The sequence below is a fragment of the Orycteropus afer genome, unplaced genomic scaffold (genome assembly GCF_000298275.1).
Source record: "Orycteropus afer afer isolate SDZICR_OR568_19922 unplaced genomic scaffold, OryAfe1.0 scaffold00051, whole genome shotgun sequence".
Lineage (NCBI taxonomy): Eukaryota > Metazoa > Chordata > Mammalia > Tubulidentata > Orycteropodidae > Orycteropus > Orycteropus afer.
The window spans coordinates 1360221-1382485 of record NW_006921638.1 but is presented as its reverse complement, the minus strand read 5'-3'; the positions used below and the strand labels follow the sequence as shown (position 1 = coordinate 1382485).

The 22265-nt window shown below is 37.9% G+C and overlaps 1 protein-coding gene across 1 annotated transcript in view; it reads right to left on the bottom strand.

The window, feature by feature from the left end:
* Positions 1-22265, bottom strand: part of NUBPL (nucleotide binding protein like) — a 43641-nt gene that overhangs the window by 2522 nt on the left and 18854 nt on the right. The window contains exon 3 of the mRNA XM_007938585.1: positions 3331-3451. Coding sequence (XP_007936776.1) covers positions 3331-3451 — 121 coding nt within the window. The remainder of the gene's footprint in view (positions 1-3330; positions 3452-22265) is intronic.

Genomic DNA, 22265 nt, shown 5'->3' with positions numbered 1-22265 from the left:
GGAATGTGTGTGTGTGGGGGTGTGGGGGTGGTGGTGGTGGTGGTGGTGGTGTTTATTTAAATAATCATTCAGCACCATACCAGGCAATGTAAATAATACACAAATTACATATGTTACAAAAATACAATTCTTTTACAATTTATATTATGAAGTACATGATAGAGGAACAGATACCCAGTAAGATTTGAAATTTTAATCAATGCTTTAAGTCTTTCCTAAATATTCAATAGCCACATGTGGTAGTTAAGGTAGTATGTCACCTTGGCTGGGCCTAGTTGAGTGGCTGGGCAGCTGGTGGTAGTTATTCCCCATGATGAGACTGGCAATCAACTCCATGGTGGGATCTACTGTGAGCAGCTGAGCAGTTACCTTAGGGATGGTCTGCTTCCTGTATATAAGCAGAAGCCTTGGGGAATGGTCTCTAGTTTATGGCAAGCTTGAACCCTGCATGGAGCCGTGTCGCTCTTGAGCAGCCTGCCATGCTCTGCTGACCTTGGGACTTTCAATGGACTTGAATTAATGACCTGTTGTATGGTTTCGTAACATCAGGAATGTGCCTTTTTACTTGTCAACCTTGGGCTTGTCAGTCTCAGCAGCCAGCAGCTGCCGGAGTGAAGAAAAGCCTCTAGCTTCAGTCACTACCTAGTGACTTCATTTCTAGTCACTAGTGACTATCCTACCTATAGGCACAGAAGAAAAGACCAGGAAGGAGAGAACTCTTACTAGAAAACAACAGGTAGCAGAATAAGAGGCGAAACAGACTAACTGTGGCTGGAGAGGCATAAAAATGCCTAAATGTGTGGGAAATCAGTGAGGAGCAGTCTTAGTGCAAATTTATCTTTGAAGGGCTCGATCTGAAGAAGTGAGGGTATAATTTAGAAATGTATGGATTAAAAGGCTTTCTCTGTGATTGTCAGAGATCTTACCTATTCTTCGTATTATTGTCCCTATAGATAAATATGGGAGCTCTGGTAACATAGTGGCTAAGACACTTGCCTGCTAACCAGACGGCTGGCGGTTCAAACCCACCAGCCACTCCTCGGAAAGAAGGTTGGGCAATCCTACTTCTGAAGTGATACTGCCTTGGAAACCCAAGGAGGGGTCGCTATGAGTTGGGTTTGACTTGACGGCACATAACAACAACAACAACATAGATAAATATAGTTTCTGAAGTGCCATGTTACAAAAAACATCATTTAAAACACAACCCAATGGACTAGTGGACCACAGAACCTTAGCCTACATGACCCTGAAAACAGAACTAGATGGTGCCAACCACTCAGAAAGGGATCAAAATTGAAAATCCTGAACATGAACAGAGTGAGAGAAAAATGTGGAACAAAACTTAAAATCATAAAAAAGACCAGGCTTAGTGGTCTAATAGAGACTGATGAAACCCGCAAGACTATGACCCCTAGTTATGCTTTGGGCCTGGAACTGAACTTACTCCCGTACCTTAAACTTCAGCCAAATAAAAGATATGCCTAAGAAGTCAACAATTATACCAGGGAGGTGCACTCCTTAGAACAACCAACCAGGGGAGATCAGAAGGGCAGCATTTGCACAGGGAGAAAGCTCAGAGGGCAGGAATGGAAAAGAAAGGAGGACACAGGGAAAAAGTAACCAAAAGGAAGAAGTGGGAAGAAAGCTGTTACACTGTGGGGATTGCAATCAATATCTTGAAACAAAATGTGTGTGAACTGTCTAATGGAAAATGAATTTGCTCTGTAAACTCTCACCCAAATCACAATAAAAAGTTGGGGGAGGGGAAAAAAACCCACAACCCAATGGATCAAGAGGCTTCCAAGGGAGTCAGTGAAGATCAATAAGGGTGCTTATGGGGTTCAACAAGTCAGGAGGCCATGGCTATGCAAGCTCTTTCCCCATTTTCAGCTCCTCAATCCCAATTCCAATCTCTTTGTTATTGGAATCCCTGCTTCAGTTCATAGGAATCCTCTCTGGAACTCCATGACTGCATTAAAAGGAGGAGCTGTGTCCTTAAGTTGGGACTCTGAATTATTTTTCCCAAAATACTGTTAGACACAACAGTCTGTAGCACTGTCCACTTTCTATGATCAGTAATCAGTTTTTCTGATTCATTTTCAGGGTAAGTGTATATTTGTGAGCTGTTAAGATGGAACTTCCATATGTGAGATTGTTTCTCCAGGTGACATTTCCAAATTCTAAATAACTGACTTACAAAATTGTACCACCCATTTATAATTTAGGGAATTATAATATTGCCAACATAATTCAGTAACGCCATTATAATTACACATTTACTTTATTATAAAAGTGAATGTCAATCTGTTATGTTATTATGCAGATTTAGGAAATTGAACCTTCTAGGTTAGTTAAATGAAAAACAGTTGCAGAATATAATTAGTGCCTATAATTACAGCAATATATCAAAATATATCATCAGTATTCACCTGGTATTGTAGTGTCTGCTATAGTGCAAATGCATAATAACAATAATACATTTAACTTCAACTTTTAGAAATTTAATTATAATAGAGAATGTTTTCAAATTCCTCAATTTCTAAGGGATCTTAATTTTTAACTACCAAAAACTAATAATTCACTCTATGCCTTCCTTATTCAATATCTAACATGTCTTTGCCCACAACAGAAACTCATTCATAATAAGAATATAAAAACATGTTTTCTAAAAAGTCAATTAAGTTGCTCATGGACTTTTGAAAATCATGTTTTACCCAAAATATGTGCTTTATTTAACACATGATTTGCTTTGAGTTCTCCTCATAATTAATCCTTCAATTCATTGCAGTGAACAGTGTACACAATGTAAATTTCAGGTGCCATATTTTATAGACATGGTAAACATACAAGGATTACAGAAAACATGCAGAATTGACCAGGAAGGCATTTTTACATATGTGCCAAGAATTGATGCCTCCAGAGGCTGCTACAACATATTGAACAGGTATTTTCACATATATTTGCTTATACTAAGAGATGTGTCCCCAAATTAGCAAACAAATTCATAACCATTATTTAAAATATAGGCTTTATATCACAGTATTCAAATCACACAACTCAAATTCAAGTCATAGGCAGTTATAATCTATAGAAGATGTTATTATCATAGTTGGCAGAGCAAAACTCCTTATTTAAACAGCCTTCCACTAAGGAAGTATTCTAAAAAGGCAAAGAAAGGTTAATACATAGGACTCTATTACACTGACTTAATTTAAAACACAAAATCAAAGCAATTCATCATTTTCTGAGACTCTCTTCATTACCATGCCTCATCCCCACACTTTCCCTTCTGCCACTCATAAGCAAAATAGCATCCTATGGTCTTACCTAGAACATCAAGATCAAGGGTCCGTGCTAGTTTCCTTGCACCATCACTGCCAAAAATGGGAGTCTTGTGCTTACATTTTGGACACTGGAAAACACTCATGTTTTGGACAATGCCCAGAACCTAGAATCAAAAAACCACATTTAAATTAAATCAGTTCTCAGTACATTATTTCATCAAGTTTTTACTGAGTGCTTACTAAGTTTAGGTAAGACATGGTCCCTGCTCTCAAGGAACTCACAAGCTAATGGGTGAACAAGACTTATGTCATTAACTAATAATATGTGATAGATGCTAAAGGGAGATGAATAAACAGGGATCAAAAAATTCTGCCTGGAAAGAGTAAGAAGAATCTTTGAGTTGTCCATGTTGTTGCTGTTTGTTGTTATGTGCCGTCAAGTTGGACCCGACTCATAGCAACCCCTCCTTGGGTTTCCGAGGCAGTATCACTACGGAAGTAGATTGCCCCATCTTCCTTCTGAGGAGTGGCTGGTGGGTTTGAACCGCTAGCCTTCTGGTTAGCAGTCAAGTGCCTTAGCCACTATGCTACCAGAGCTCCCAAATGGCATAAAACTACCCAAGCAATGAGTGTGTTATATAGATACAATCAATAAGCAAATAAGCTATGTGATATTGGCCATGGATTTGTGTAACTTTCTGGAGATGGTACTTTCTGGAGATGGCATTTGAGTTGTCCATTGAGAACTGTTTTTCAGGTTGGGGGTGGGAAGAGGGGATAAGGCCTACAGTGGAAATTCTAGGCAGAAGGAGGATACAAGTCAAGGACACAAGTCAAGGTGAGTAAGTATAACTGTGTGAGGCCTATTTGGGTTGCAAACAAGTGGGTGGTCAAGGCAAAAGTCAGTGGTGAGGGGCTAAATGCCATCCATGCATTTGAAACTTTTCTTCTTCAAGCAACAGAAAATCACTAAAGTCTTTTCCATATTCGGAAGATAGTACAGAAGAGGATACAAAATCAGACAAGTATTTCAGAAATTTAGTTCTGATGCCAATGTGGAGAAGAATAACTGGGGAGAAACAGAATAAAATAAATAAGAGGCTAACTGTGGACAAAGTTTCATAGCAATAAAAATTAATTATATGCTAGGCACTAGGGTAAGTGTTTTACATGTACTATCTTATTTACTCCTCAAAATAACTTTACGAGATGGGTATTTTATCATTCTCATTCTGTATTTTATCATTCTCATTCTACACCTGAGAAAACTAACACAGCTAATAAAGTCAATTCTTATCAGAATGTTATCATTTGAAATAAAAAAATGCTCGTCTTTCTCTGAGTTTCTCCAACTTCTGGCACAAAAATATTGTTGTTGTTGTTATGTGCCATGGAGTTGGACCCGACTCATAGCAACCCCTCCTTGGGTTTCCAAGGCGGTATCACTACGGAAGTAAATTGCCCAACCTTCCTTCCAAGGAGTGGCTGGTGGGTTTGAACCGCCAGCATTCTGGTTAGCAGTCAAGTGCCTTAGGCACTGTGCTACCAGGCTCCTGGCACAAAAATAGATACTTAATAAACATTTGTGGAATTAATAAACAGGCTCTGCAAACATAATCCTTATTAATGTTCCTTTTAATTTTACTTTCTTACTGATGAGAATCAGTGGCTCTCTTCTAGAATAAAAATGGGAAATAATCAACTAACAGCAGCTTAGAGATAATATCTATGATCCTATGAATTTCATCAATAAGATTATCAGTATAGGTGATATCTCTATTAGAGAATTTTCATTTTTAATTAAGAACAGTAGTGATAGACCACAATGAGACACAGAGACAAGAAGGTGATCAAATGTGTTATTCTCTCTGAAAAGGGGAACAGAAAGACTAAAGTTCCCCCAGAACACATAAAAAATCTTTGGGACATAGCAAAAGCAGTGATCAGAGGCCAATTGATAGCAATAAAAGAACACATTAAAAAAAAAAAAAAAAAAAAGAAGAAGAGGAAGAAGACAAATAGTGAGGGGAATAAAATTGTAACTAAGAATTTTCCAAGCTTCTAATATATGCTGTTTTTGCTGATATGGAATATCAAAATAAATAAATAAATCCCACTCTGTGTTTTGGTAATTCAATACCATTTCCAGAAAGTTACACAAATCCATGGCTAATACCACATAGCTTATTTGCTTATTGATTGTATCTATATAACACACTCATTGCTTGGGCAGTTTTATGCCATTTATAGTAAACATGATCTATCTTCTGACTGTAGGGCTTTCAATGTAAGCATAAAAATATCACTCGAGAAAAAGGAAAAGGAAAAACACTCAAAGAATGTGAAAATCTAGGTGAGGGTACATTCCAATCCAGAGAGCTAGGAAAAGCATTCCTACCCTAGAATCTCTTAGACTCCCTAGGACACCAGAGAGAGCAACAGTAGTTTGTGGGATTTAGTTGTTTTTCTAATTTTTCTCTATGGACTGTATAAATGTCAATGACATGTTCTCTACAAACTACATAAATATCACAGACATAAAATATAAAATTATAACCAAACAGTATTTTTTAGCTCCTATCATATGCCAGGAAATAGGCTAAACACAAGGAGTAGCAGATAGTCATGAGCAAAACAGATGCGATCCTTGCCCCCTTGGAGCTTGTGTTCTAATCGGAGAAACAAACTGAAAAAATAATAGTGCAAACATATGCTTATAAACTAGAACAGCTTCACAGCTTCTCTGAAAATGAATTACATAACATTATGAGAGCATAAAACAGAGAAGACCAAATCTACTCTGGAAGTCAAAGAGGGCTTCTTTAAGAAATACTTGCCCTAAGAATTAAAGAATAACCAGGTAAAGGAAGGATAAAAGAGGTAAGAAGCACATTCAAGACAGAAGTAGGGAGCATGTGTCTCTTTAAAGAAACTGAAAGGCTCATATGGTTGAGGTGTGATGAGTGTGGAAAGGTAAGCCTTGTCTGGGTTATATAATGAGTACAAAGAGAAGTTATTAAAGGGTTATAAGCAAGAGAGACGATTATACCTGTATTTGTAGACTTGTTTCTCAGGACAGTAAGGTTTTACAAACAACATGGAATAATGGAAACAATTAGAAATGAATATCTACCTATGTATATATCACTGGTTCTGTTCCCTAGAGAACTCTAACTAAGACAGCACCTAACTTCTAGAATTCTCTCACTTTAGGAGATCCTCACACTTACACTACTTTGATTGATTAAAAAGAGTTGGTTTGGGAATTAAACAAAATGAAACAGAACAGACCAATACAATAAAGTCACAGATTCACGTTGGGTATGACACCTCAATATATGTTAATTAGATATCCATATGGAAAATCATGACTCTTGACCACCTACCTCACACCATACACAAAAATAATTTCAGATGGGTTAATAAGCTAAATGTGAAAGGTTAAATAACAATGTTTCTAGAAGAAAACAAGATAATATTTTTATAATCTTACAGTATACTTAGAATCAAAGATTTTTCAAGTAGGACACAAAGAAACACTAAACATGTGAAAACTTTTTGTTAAACTGGACTACATTCCAATTAAGAAATTAATCAAAAGACACTAATCAGAGAAGAAAAACACAAGCTATGGAATAGATACATATATGTAACAAAGAAATTGTATCTAGAATTATATAAACACCTCCTAAAATCAATGAAAAAAAGTCAGATAGTACAATTCAAAAATGGGCAAAAATTTTAATAAGAACTTCACATAAGAAGCTATCCAAAGACCAACAAGGCAAGTGCTAAATTTCATTATTCATCAGAGAAGGATAGATTAAAACTACAATGACATAACACTCATTTACCATATATTCATCCTTAAGACTACAATTGTTCTTGTTGGGTGCTGTTAAGTCAGTCTGATTCACAGCAACCTTTCATATAACAAAATGAAATGTTGCCCAGTCCTGAGCCATCCTCACAATCATTGTTATGTTTGAACTTATTGTTGTAGTCACTGTGGCAATTCATCTTGTTGATGGTCTTCTTCTTTTCACTTAACCTCTACTCTATCAAGCACAATGTCCTTTTCTAGGAACTGGTCCCTTCTGATAACATGACAACATTAGGATAGGTGAATGTCAGTATGACTAAAACGAAAAAGACAGAAATATAACAAATGTTGGTGTGGACATGGAACAACTAAAATGCTCACACACTGCTGGTGGGAATACAAATTGGTACAACCACTTTGGAAAATTGTTTGGCAATTATTTACTTAAACTAAACATATGCATATACTATGGTGCAGCAATTCCACTTATAGGTATGTACAAACAGAAATGCAAACACAGCCATGTTCAAAATGTTCAAAATGTTCATAATGGTACCAATCATAATAGCAAAAAAACTGAAAACCATATGATTAATTTTATAAATGTCTATCAAAAATAAAATGAATAAAGAAATCGTGGCATATTCACACAATATAATGCTACACAGCAACAAGAATGAAAGAACCTTAGCTAATAATCACAGGATAAGTGAAGAGCAAACATAGTTTTAAGTGACATAAGCCAAATATACAAAAAAAAAAAGTATATACTGTATGATTTCCTTTATACAAAGTTCAAAACTGGCAAAATGAATCCATGGTTTCACAATTTGAGTTCCTCTGCTCAGGTAGTGACTGGGAGCCAGTACAAGGCAGGGGCTTTGGGGTGTTGGTAATGTTCTACTTCTTGAATATACACAACTATGTTCACTTTGCAAAAATTACTTTTGACTTATGTCCTTTCCTATACGCATGTTCTGTATGTGTGATACACTCCAATAAAAAGTTTTAGAACAAGTAATAGTCCAGTGAAAAATGGCCAATACAGCAATAACAAATCTCTAAAATGCTGGTATATTAGCTGTCCTGTGAACCTGCATAAAGATACCACCATCTGTTTTACACAGACAATATTTTATGAAAACAAAAAGTAGTAGCAAAATTAAGATGAGGTACTTGGGAGGAACAATTTCTACTTTTCCTGTATAATACCCCAAGGAAAGACGCAACCCCAGAGAAGCTCTGAAATGGGAGGACTCTAGAACTGCAATGTTCAATAAGAAAACCACTAGTCACATGTGGTTGGTTCGAACTGAGACACGCTGTAAGTGTAAAGCACACACTGAATATTCAAGGTTTAGTGTTGCAGTGTAGTAAATTACTTTGTATGGCTTTTCTACCCATAAGTCATTGTAAACTCAGTGGTGGAATGAGCAACTGAGGAGCTCCTGATTGTAAATGTTATCCACCTGGAGTATTTCTGTTGGGCGTGGCACAATACAACGTTCTGGGAGGTTCCCACTCTATCTCAGATGCTTAGAGTTCTGATGCTATGATTGGCTAGTTTGACCACCCTGCCGGGCTCAAAAGGAGGCCTCCTAGAGGCAGAACTCTCTCTCTGACTGCTGGTGGAGGAAGACGCGCTCCTGAACGAGACACGTGCTGCTGGGAAAGAAACTGTAAGAGACTGTTGGCTGAGGGGCAGTGGGCTGGAGAGAGAGACTGAGCATTTTTCCTGAACTCAAATTGTAGCTTGGGCTTCCCTAATAAACTTCATAATCTGTTGAGTTCTGTGCGGCCACTGCAGCAAATTATCGAACCCAGGAGAGAGGTGGTGGCTGCTCTGGGAGGAACGGTTGGAGAAAGGGCTGGAGGAAGGCAGCATGTCTGGCCTTGCAGTAATAGGCCTTGGGTTACTGCTGGTAACCCTGTCTTCCTCTTGTGGGATTAGAGGAGGTCAGAACATGTGGCCTCTTTGCCGTTTTTCCAAGTGTGAAAAAAGGAACGCAAAATATCTTAATAACTATTTTCCATTTATCATAGTTATTCTTTATTTTTTAATTTTTAAACTTAATCCTTGAAGTATATCATGCATACACACAAAATGGTACACAAGCCATAAGTGTATGGCTGAATGGATTTATCACAAAGAAAATATGTTCATGTAACCATGACCCTATTAAGAAATAAAACATTATCAACAACCTAGAAGTCTCCTTGTATAACCTCCAAAACACTTTCCCAAATGTACGTACACTAACCTGATTTCTAACACCGTAATTGTATCTGTTTTTAAATTTGATATGAATGGAATCATGCAATATATTCCTTTGTGTGCCTTGCCATATAGCTGTAGTTTAATTTAATAGTTTAATAGTTGTAGTTTAATCTTAATCCTAACATTTCATGACGATTATATCATAATTGGAGCTCTAGTGGCACAGTGGTTAAAGTTTTTGGCTGCTAATTGAAAGGTGGGCAGTTTGAACCCACCAGCTGCTCTGTGGGAGAAAGATGTGGCAATCTGCTTCTGAGATGACAGCCTTGGAAATCCTGTGGGGCACTTATACTCTGTCCTATAGGGTCACTGTGACTCAGAACTGATGTGATAGCAATAGGTATATCATAATTAGCAGCCCTGGTGGCACAGTGGTTAAGCACTTGACTGCATATCAAAAGGTCACTGATTGAACCAGTGGTTTGCTCTGTGGGAAAAAGACATGGCAGTCTGCTTCCATGAAGATTCCATGATGATATATAGCCTTGGAAACCCTATGGAGGTAGTTCTACTCTGTCCTGTAGTGTTGCTATGAGTTGGAATTGACTTGACAGCAACAGATTTTATACCTTAATTATATGAAACATTCTCCTGTTGGATTATTTGCATTGTTTCCAGTCTTTGGCTATTATAAGTAAAGTTCCTGTGAACACTTTACTTATAATATATAATAATATATAAAACATGACTTTTGCTGGTTAATAGATTACACATATTTAGCTTCACTAAATAATGCCAGGGAGCTCTGGTAGCACAGTGCCTAAGGTACTTGACTGCTAACGAGAAGGCTGGTGGTTCAAACCTACCAGCCACTCCTCAGAAGGAAGATGGGGCAATCTACTTCCGTAGTGATAATGCCTCAAAAACCCAAGGAGGGGTCGTTATGAGTCAGGTCTGGCCTGAAAGCACATTAACAACAACAACAATAATGCCAAGGAGCTCTGGTAGCTAGTGCCTAAGGCACTTGACCCCTAACCAGAAGGCTGGGGGTTCAAACCCACCAGCCACTCCTCAGAAAGAAGGTTGGGCAATCTACTTCCATAGCGATACTGCCTCAGAAGCCCAAGGAGGGGTTGCTATAAGTCAGGACCGACTCGATGGCACATAACAACAACAACAAATAATACCAAAGTTTTCCAATAAAGTTCTACCAATTTCCATTCCCACTAGCAATATATAGAAATTCCACCTTCCCCAAACCCCCATCAACATTTGGTATTCTCAGTCTTTTCTAATTTTTATAAGTATGGTGAATGTATACTGATATCTCATTCTGCTGGACTGTTCAACTGTCAACCTGTCTATATTGGAATTACATCTCCTAGAGTCTTTCCCCCTGTATATTTCCCAGTTAAAGTATGCAAAAAGTGAAATGGCATGGAGGTTAAGCATATTTTTTAATGTTTATGGGTCATTTGTATATTTTATCTGTGAAATAACTATTCAGGTCTCTTTCCCTTATTGAATTAAAAGAATTCCTAGTATTGCTGAATACAATCCCTGTTGGTTGATAAAGAAGCCCTGGTGGCACAGTGGCTAAGTGCTCCATTGCTAACCAAGGGGTCGGCAGTTCAAACCTACCAGCCACTCTGCAGGAGAAAGATGTGGCAATCTGCTTCTGTAAATAATCAACCTACTGCCATCGAGTTGATCCTGACTCATGGCGACCTTGGAAACCCTATGGAGAAGTTCTACGCTGTCCTATAGGGTTGTGATGAATCAGAATCAAGTCGATGGCAACAGGTTTGGGTTGGGTTTTGTTGACTCTCAACTGATTTCATGTTGAAATGATAATAGATTGAGTTGAACATATTATTAAAATTAACTTCATCAGTTTCTTTTTACTTTTATTAATTTGGCCACTAAAAACTTTAAAATAAAATTATATTTGTGGCTCACATTATATTTCTATTGGACAGTGTTGCTCTAGACAATTAAAGTTTACCTATTTTGTTAGTTCTGCTATCTAATGTTTTGTTAAAAAAAAAAAAAACGCACTGCCATCGAGTTGATTCCAACTCATAGTGACCCCTACTGGTTTCTGAGGCGGTAAAACTTTATGGAAGTAGATTGCCCCATTTTCCTTCCACAGAGTGGCTGGTGGGTTTGAATCACCAACCTTCTGGTTAGCAGTCAAATGCCTTAGACACTGTGCCATCAGAACTCCTTAATGTTTTGTTAATGTTCTGAAAATGCACAAAAATGTTTATCAGCATCCACAGGTTATTATTAATACTTCAGAAAAATGGAACAAATATTAGATGTTTACGTTTAAGACTATGTGAGACAGATAAACAGTCAAGTATCTGCTTTTAGTTATAGTTACATCAAACGAGTGTCATAATACTCATGTATGGTCATCGCATTCTGTTTGGAAACTATACATAAACAATACATATTTATATTTATTGGATTAATTAGAAATGAAAAAAAATAGTTATTACTTAACACATGGAAACTGACTATGTGGCAGACAACTTGTTCAAAACATGGCATCATTTAGGGGGAAATTTAAAAGACAGCCTTAGTATTAATAAACTTCAGAACCACTGCCCTCAAAAAACCAAACTCACTGCCATTGATTTGATTCTTACTCATAGCAACCCCTACTGGGTTTCCAAGTCTGTAAATCTTTACAATAGCAGCCTGCCTCATCTTTCTTCAGTGGAGCAGCTGGTGGGTTTGAACCACTGACCTTCTGGTTAGCAACCAAATGCCTTAACCACTATACCACCAAAGCTCCTTAACCATTGCCCTAGTTCATTTAAAAGCAGTCCCTATTTGGGTACAGTGAATTACTTAACAAGGCCTTCTAGCCATAGTCTTTGTAACTCCCACCAAATGACTAGGTGAGGCTATGCAAATCTGAGGTGCTTGTGGCCCACCAAGGGGATTGGATAGCTTGCTAATAATGTAAATAAGGAGCCTGGCAACCTTATGGGGGTGGGACCATGCAAATAAGGAGTATGGAACACTAATGAGGGGACTGGTCAATTTTATCATCCTGCTAGGCTTAAAATGAGCCATTCCATTACGGGGGAACTTGACTACCACCAAGAAGAAGAGATGGGAGCAGGGTGCAACCTTTGGATCCCAGGTCCCTGTGCTGGGTATCTCTTAGATCTAGGAGACAGAAAGCTGTAACACCAGAGACAGCGAGAGATGGGGAGAAACAGCGACAGATAAACAGCGGCAGCAGAACTAAGATATTGCATGAGACAGCATGGTGGGCTTCCAGACTTATGGAGTGAGAAAGCTGAGCGCTTTTGGGCTGAAGGTTTGTTGGCAGAGTAGGGTGCCTCTGGGCACTTGGTGAAACTAAGTTTGTTGACCCATAGAGCTACAGCTGAGCCCCTTTGGGTCCAGTATTACCGGCAGAGTAGGGGGCATCTGGGCACTTATGAGTGGAGCTAAAAGAGCTTTGGAACACTTGTCAGAGCAGGGCAGAGGCCAAAAGACTACTGGACCAAAAGGCTAAGGGCTGGAGGCATGCCTGCAAGCACTGCTGAGAAGCAGCTGTCCTGCTGAAGAAGTGTATCCTGAAGTTGTTTCTGATCCTGAATTGTAACCTGTTAGTTCCTTAATAAACCTCATAATTGTGAGTTTTGTCTGTAATTCTTTTGTCTGTAATTGCAATAGATTATCAAACCCAACGAAGAAGTCAAATGTACTGTTGGGAGGGATGGTTGGTGTCAGAATTGGTAAAATGGCTGGAGGGTGGAGGCATGTTTGACCTCTGCTACATAAGAATCAACCTTGGGCGGTTGATCTTGATCATCCTCCCCCTTTTGAAGTTAGAGGATGTTAGATGCCACAGCCATGCCATTCTTATAGCATCAATCAATGAGGTTTTGAATATTAATCAGTGAAGTTTTACAATAAACAAAAATACTAATATTCATATTATACTTTTATTCATAAAAAATTCTCTCTTAGATAGGAAAGAATTCATGTTCACATAATTCCCTCATACCCTGCCCCCCCAAAAAAGCATTACATCTTGTGAATACTTTATATATTGTTAAACTATTTCTGTTTACTGTAGTGTTATTTTGTGTATCCTTTGATAGCAAAAACATTAGAAAGCAGATGCTCTACCATTGCTTAATTTGCATAATTCCATTGAGATGCAGCTGTAAGCACACTAAATCATTTTTTAATGTCTCATGAAAGTATCAGGTCCTTTTTTCTTTTTATCTCAGCCAGTTTACTGAAAGAAAGCAAATACTTTATGTCTGCTGAACATCAGCCACCACAGACCTTTTTCATGTTATTCTTATGTTATCCCAATCCATCATTGACTCAGAAGGGTACTTCTTTTATTAACTTTTTAAAAAAACTGACCCTCTTCAAATATCAACACTGCTCTGAATATTGGATTTTTGTGCCTAAAAGTACTGAATTAAGCAGGCTCAAAAGGCCCCAGTTTTAATTTCTTCCTGGCATTTAAAGCCCAGATTCAGGAAAAGTAACAAAGAAGATATTCAGGCTATTATATAATCCAATTTTTCAGGGTTACAATCAAGTTAAAATCTTGCTGGTTGAAACTAGCCATAGTGTTGAAAGGTATAATTTAAGAAAAAGCAAGGAGGAAAAGCTCATTGTTAAATAGAAAATTAATAATAATAACTGAGATAGATTGGTTTCATAAATGTTTTTTGGTTCTCTGTTAGCCTCAAAACATTTTTGGTATATTTCTTGAAGTATGTACACAGATATTATACTTTTAAAAAATGAGATGGGCATTCCTGATTTTTTCTTTCACAAGAAAGAACAATAAACAAGATGGCCTGACTTCACGCTCACCTCAAGGACCAACTTAGTAGCTGTGGAGTCCATGAGCTGAAACTCAACTTCTCTTGATGGATCCATGTCTAAAATAAAGACCTATATATCTCTAGAATCTACAAAAGGATGTCTGGCGGCATAGTGGTTAAAGCATTTGTCTGCTGAACAAAAGGTCGGTAGTTCCACTGGCCATTCCGCGGGAGAAAGATGAGGCAATCTGCTTCCATAAAGATTTAAAGGCTTGGAAACTTTATGAGGCAGTTATATTCTCTCCTAAAGGGTAACTATGAGTCAGAAACAACTCAATGGTGGAATGAGGGATTTCACTGCTGATGTCAGATGGATCTTAACTGAAAGCAAAGTGCATCAGAAAGATTTTTTACTTGTGTTTTATTGACTACACAAAGGCTTTTGACTGTGCAGATCATAACAGATTATGGATAATACTGTGAAGAATGGGAATTGCAGAACAATTGACTGTACTCCTGAGAAACCTGTACGTAGACCAAGAGGCAACTGTTTACATAGAACAAGGAGATGTTGTGTGGTTCAAAATCAGGAAAGGTGTGTGTTAGGGTTCTATTCTTTCACCATACTTATTCAATCTGTATGTTGAGTAGGTAATCAAAGAAGCTAGACTATTTGAGAAAGAACATGGCATCAGGATTGAAGAAGACTCATAAATAACCTGAGATATGCAGATGACACATCTTGCATGCTGAAAATAAAGAAGACTTGAAGCATTGATCAGAGACCACAGCCTTCAGTATGGGTTACACCTCAACATAAAGAAAACAAAAACTTCACAATTGGACCAATCAGCAACATCATGATAAACACATAAAGTTTTGAAATTGTCAAGGATTTCATTTTACTAGGATCCACAATCAACATTCATGGAAGCAACAATCAAGAAATCAAATGATGTACTACACTGGGCAAATCTGCTGCAAAAGATCTCTTTAAAGTGTTGAAGACCAAACTTACTTTGAAGACTAAACTGAGCCTTATCTAAGCTATGGTATTTTCAATAGCCTTATACGTATGTGAGAACTGGACAATGAATAAGACTGCAGAAGAACTGGTGCATTTGAATTGTGGTTTTGGTGAAGACTATTGAGTGTACCATGGACTGCTAGAAGAAAGAACAAATGTGTCTTGGCAGCAGTACAGATGGAATGCTCGTTAGAAGCCAGAATGGCCAGACTTCATCTTCCATACTTTGACCATGTCATCAGAAGAGACCAGTCCCTGGAGAAGAGTATCATGCTTGGTAAAACAGAGGGTCAGTGAAAAAAGGGGAAGATACTCAATGAGATCGATTTACACAATAATGGGCTCAAACATAGTAACGATTGTTAGGATGGGGCTCATCTTCTGGCACAGCATTGATGTTTCAGGGCTAAGAAGTGGATGGTCCCTTCCTTCTTCCAACTCTGTCTTAGTCTGGAAACTCCGTTGAAACTTGTCCATCATGGGTGACCCTGATATTTGAAATACCAGTGGCATAGCCTCCACCCTCACAGCAACATGCAAACCACCACAATATGACAGACTGACAGACAAGAAAACTATTCAAATTTACACACAACCACCAAAGCCAAAAATGAGTAAATTGAAGATTTTTACCAATTTCTGCAGTCTGAAATTGACCAAACATGAAATCAAGATGCACTGATTATTACTGGTGATTGGAATGTGAAAGTTAGAAGATTCAAAGAAGAATCACCAGCAGTTGGAAAATATGGCATTAGTGATAGAAATGATGCCAGAGATCACATGATAGAATTTTGTAAGAATAATGACTTATTCATGGCAAATACATTTTTTCAACAACATAAATGGCAGCTATATATGTGGATCTTCCCAGATGGAATACACAGGAATCAGATCAACTACATATGTGGAAGGAGGAGATGGAAAAGCTCAATATTTTCAGCCAAAACAAGGTCAGAAGCTGACTGTGGAACAGACCATCAAATGCTCATATGCAAGTTCAACTTGAAGTTGAAGACAATTAAAATAAGTTCATGAGAGCCAAAATATGACCTTGACTGTATACCAAATGAACTTAGAGACCATCGGAAAAAGAGATTTGACACACTGAACACCAATGACAGAAAACCAGATGAATTGTGGGATAACATCAAGAAAATCATATATAAAGAAAGCGAATGGTCATTAAAAAGACAGGAAAGGAAGACCAAAATGGATGTCAGAAAAGACTGAAACTTGCTTCTAGAATGAAGAATAGCTAAAGCAAATGGAAGAAATGACAAGATAAAAAAGCTGAACAGAAGATTTCAAAGAGCAGCTCCAAGAAGACAAAGTCAATTATTATAATGAAATATGCAAAGACCTGGAGTTAGAAAATCAAAAGGGAAGAACACACTCAGCATTTCTCAAGCTTAAAGAATTGAAGAAAAAATTCAAGCCTCAAGTTGCAATACTGAAAGATTCTATGGGCAACATATTGAATGATGCAGAAAACATCAAAAGAAGATGGAGGAAATACACAGAGACACTGTACCAAAAAGAATTGGTCAATGTTTATCTATTTCAAGAAGTTGTGTATGATCAAGAACCAATGGTACGGAAGGAAGAAGTCCAAGCTTCACTGAAGGAACTGGTGAAAAACACAGCTCCAGGAATCGACAGACTACCCATTGAGAAGTTTCAACAAACAGATACCACTCTGGAGGCACTTCCTCATCTATGCCAAGAAATCTGGAATAGCCAACTGACTGGAAGCTAACTAGCCATCTGACTGGAAGAGATCCATAACTGTACCCATTCCAAAGAAAGGATTCAACAGAACGTGAAATTATCAAACAATATAAATATTACACAGAATTAAATCCTGCTGAAGATAATTCAAAAACAGCCACAGCAGTATATTGACAAGGAACTTCCAGGAATTCAAGCTGGATTCAGAAGAGGATGTGGAACAAGGGATATCATTGCTGATGTTAGATGGATCTTGGCTGAAGCAAAGAATCTCAGAAAGATGTTTACTTGTGTTTTATTGACTATGCAAAAGCATTTGATTGTGTGGATCATAACAAATTATGGATAACATTGAGAAGAATGGGAAATCCAGAACACTTAATTGTGCTCATGAGGAACCTGTATATAGACCAAGAGGCTGTTGTTTGAACAAGGGATAATGCATGGTTTAAAATCAGGAAGGGAGTGTGTCAGGGTTATGTCTTTTCACTATACTCATTCAACTTGTATGCTAAGCAAATGATCCTAGAAGCTGGACTATATGAAGAAGAATGCAGCATCAGAATTAGAGGAAGACTCATTAACAACCTGTGATATGCAAACAACCCAACCTTTCTTGCTGAAAGTGAAGATGACTTCAAGTACTTACTGATGAAGATTACAGACTACAGTCTTCAGTATGGAGAACATAAAGAAAATTAAAATCCTCACAACAGGACCAATAAGCAAGCATCATGACAAATGGAGAAAATATTGAAGTTGTCAAAGATTCATATCACTTGGTTCCACAATCAACACCAATGCAAGCAGCATTCAAGAAATCAGAAAACGTAGTGCAATGGGCAAATCTGCTGCAAAAGACCTCTATAAAGTGCTGAAGAGCAAAGATGCCTCTATGAAGACTAAGGTGAGCCTAACTCAAGCCATAGTGTTTTCAATTGCCTCATATGCATGTGAATGTTGGACAATGAATAAGGAAAATCAAAGAAGAGTTGATGCTGTTGAGCTGTGGTGTTGGCGAAGAATACTGAAAGTACCATGGACTTCCAGAAGAACAAACAAATCCTGTCCTGGAAGAAGTACAGCCAGAATGCTCCATGGAAGTGAGAATAGCTAGACTTTATCTCACTTACTTTGGTCATGTTGTCATAGGAGAGCATTCCCTGGAGAAGGATATCATGCCTAGTAAAGTGGAGTGTCAGTGAAAAGGGGAAGGCCATCAACAAGATGGACTGACACAGTGGCTGCAATGATGGGCTCAGGTATAGCAAGGATTGTGAGGCTGGCTCAGGACTGAACAGTGTATTATTCTGTTGTACATGTTGTTGTTATTGTTACATGCCTTCGAGTCAGACCCAACTCATAGTGACCCCCTCCTTGGTATCACTACGGAAGTAGACTGCTCAACCTTCCTTCCGAGGAGTGGCTGATGGGTTTGAACCACCAGCCTTCTGGTTAGCAGTCAAGTGTCTTAGGCACTACACTACCATAGGGTCACTGTAAGTTGGAGGTGAATGGATGGTACCTAACAACAACAATAACTACCATAAATGATTACTGTGTTAGAAAAATAATAAATGACAAATCTGATATTTATCATTAAGAAAGGGTTCTGCATAGCAACCTATAGGATCTTTGATAATGAAAATGGAAACCGGGAAAAAAAGTACATTTAGGTTTTAGGATTACTTAATTTTTCTCAGAAGACAATATGATCATTGACCATTACAAATAAATACTAAAAAAATTCCAGGCTATACAAAGGATTTTTTGTTTTTCATTTTAACCAGCAGAAAAAGTAAACCTGAGTGAATGTAAAATTTCAATCTTTCTTTTTAAATATAAATAACTATTTGCAAGATAGAAAGTTACAGAATTTTCAGAATTATTCATAAGGAAATAAGTAATTTCATTGACTGGCCTTAGGCTTTAATCTGTGTATCTGTTGCCATGTCACTTGCAGCCCAGACTACTAGCTCATCAGTATCTATCTTCTCATCTTGCTTGGCATATCACCACCACAACCATGAGTTGCCATCATGTTGGTTCTAACTCAAGTTGGTCTATGTATATCAGAGTAGAACTATGCTCCATAGGGTTTTCAATGGCTTAGTTTTCAACAGTAGATTGCCAGGTCTTCTTCCACAGTGCCACTGGGTGGACTTGAACTTCAAACCTTTCAGTTAGCAGCTAATCTCGTTAGCCATTTGTACCACTCAAGGACTCCTCTTGGCATATAGCTAACCTTATTTCTCAAGCTCCCTGAGTAGCATGATGTGTGGTGATATAACTAAGTTTTAGTGAGTGGAATGTGAGTACAAGTATTTGCACCACATCTATAAAAATCTACCATGCTCCTGTCTCTCTGCATTTTCCCTTCTGGCTGGCTAAAATGAGGATGGTCCCAAGCATAACCAGACATCGCAAATGGCAGAAGCTCCAATACCCTAAATAAGTTGCATAGAAAAAGGGCAACCTGCTCATCTACTAATCTACCAGTACTGTCACAGGAGCAAGAATTATACTTCTACTGTATTTGATCATTATGTATTATGAAGTCTATTTGTGACAGCAATTATCCTACACAAAGTAATGCAAATTTTAAATAATGCACAATTTTACTTTAAATAACTTAAGTAACTTGATACATCTATATGAAAAAAAAACAGTTTAGGCTCAACTGAAATATTTAAGAAATAAGGAAATACCCAAGATACTTTTTATCTAAAAAATGTGAAATTGTGTATATGTGTGTGTGTGTGTGTGTGTATAAAAACCCAAACCCACTGCCATCAAGTTGATTCTGATAGCAACCCCCATTGGGTTTCCAAGGCTATAAATCTTCACAGAAGTAGACTGCCTCATCTTCCTCCCACAGAGCAGATGGTGGGTTTGAACCAGAGACTTCCTGGTTAGCAGCCAAATGCCTTACCCACTATGCTACCAGAGCTCCATATATTTTCCATGGTATTTTCAATATTCTTCACCAACACAATTCAAATGCATCAATTCTTCTTCTGTCTTCCTTATTCATTGTCTAGTTTTCACATGCATATGTGGCTAGTGAAAATACCATGGCTTGGGTCAGATGCACCTTAGTCTTCAAAGTGACATGTTTACTCTTTAATACTTTAAAGAGATCTTTTGCAGCAGATTTTCCCAGTGCAATACAACATCTGATTTCTTGACTGTTGTTTCCATGGGTGTTGATTGTAGATCCAAGTAAAATGAAATACCTGTCAACCTCAATCTTTTCTCCATTTATCATGATGTTGCTTATTAGTCCATCTGTAAGCATTCTAGTTTTATGTTAAGGTGTAATCCATACAGAAGGCAATAGTCTTTAACCTTTCTCAGTATATACTTCAAATCCTCTTTACCTTCAGCAAGCGAGACTGTGTCATCTGTATTTTTGAGGAGGCAGGTCTTCCCAGTCATATTTTGAGTGCCTTCCAACCTGAGAGGCTCATCTTCTGGTACTATGAATACTATTATAGTAACATAAATACTGTTACAAAATTGTGGTATAGAATAAATACTATGTCCAGGTCATATTAGTTACAAAGTAATATAACTAGGATTTGAACTTTAGCATTTAGACTCTTGATTATACTCTTCACTAGTACTACTAATGCTTCTCTAAGTAGAATTCTACCACCTAACAAAATTTGGAAAGTAATCTAATCTTAAACTACAAAAGAGGATATATAGTGGAAGAATAAAGCTAAGTGCTAAGAAAAATGTGAATATAAAGATTACAAACATATAGATAAATAGTAAGTTTGGGTCTGTAAGGAGAAGGATTGGTCACCTACATCATGTGATAAGAATAGTTCTAAAAAGGCCAGCACCAAATTGTTTTCTCAACCAGTGTCTTCTTATCAAATAGTCTTAAACCACAGTTCTCATTGTGACTGAGAATTTAACATCTTATATCTACTTTGTTGTCATTGTGAGCATAAATACAGCTGCAGGTACATTTATTAATTGCAGTGTTACTTTTGAAATCATTTTCAAAAGATTTTTCTTACCTAACCTCCTTACTCCATGTAATCAATTACTAAGATCCATTTTTCATTTAAAGTCTGTCAATTACATTCATTCCCCTTTCCATTTTCACTGCTATTTTTCTAGACCAGATCCTTACTGCTTGTTATGGATTTAACTGTGTCCTCCAAAAACATTTGTTGCAAATCCTATCCCACATATGTGTGGAACAGTAGGGAAACATTATCTGACACAGAAGATGAGCCCCTGAGGTTGAAAGTCACTCAAAATACAATTGGGAAAGAACTGCCTCCTCAAAGTAGAGACAACCTTAATGAAAGGGATGAAGTAAAGTTTTCAGGACCTTATTTACTAATGTGGGACAACTCAAAGTGAGAAAAAACAGCTGCAAATATCCATTAATAATCAGAATACACAATGCACAAAGTATGAATCTAGGAAAATTGAAAGTTGTCAAAAATGAAATGGGACACATAAAGATTGATATCCTAGGCATTGGTGAGCTGAAATGGACTAGTATTGGTCATTCTGAATCCAGCAATAAAATGGTCTACCATGTCAAGCACGACAAATTGAAGAGGAATGATATTGCATTCATCATCAAAAAGAACATTTGAACCTGAAATACAATGCTGTCAGTGATGTGATAATACCAATATGTCTTTAAGAAATACCAGTTAAGGATGGGAATTAAGATGGCGGACTAGGCAGAAAGACTACACAGACCCTCTTCAACAAAGAAAAGGGAAACCAATTAACACAGACACAGAAGATAATCCTGGACCCCTGAGCCTTGAAGGGAAGGATGCAGAATTGGACTAAACCCCAACTAGCAGAAGAATTTGTGTGAAAATACCAAAAAAGAAGACAGATGGAGCTGCAGTCTGGCAGCGATCCTGAGCGATCCTGATGGTACAGACAGCTTGGAGATTCCCGAGTGGTGGTAGGACCTAAGAATTAACCGAAAAATCACCCTGCTAGTCAGGGACTGCACAGAGAACTGTGCACAGTGGCTGGGGAATAAACGGAGAAGGTGAAGAGAAAGGCGGGCTGAGCTGTGGACTTTTCCCAGTCCGGAGGGCACTGCCATTTTGAAGGTTTAAAAAGCGGCTTGACTATTTTGGATATTTAAAGAGACAGCACTCTCGCAGATTCCTGGGGCTTAAAGAACACATTCTGCTTTCCACCACCCCAAGGACACTCGGGAACTGCAAGACTGACAAGGTACGATATTCTTCCTGTTACTCTTATACCCCACACCCGCTTGGTGAACAGAGGTGCGGCCATCCCCCACTCCCACCTACCTTCTGGGCCCACAGGAACTCCATCACAGTCTGTGTGCTCAGACAGAGCC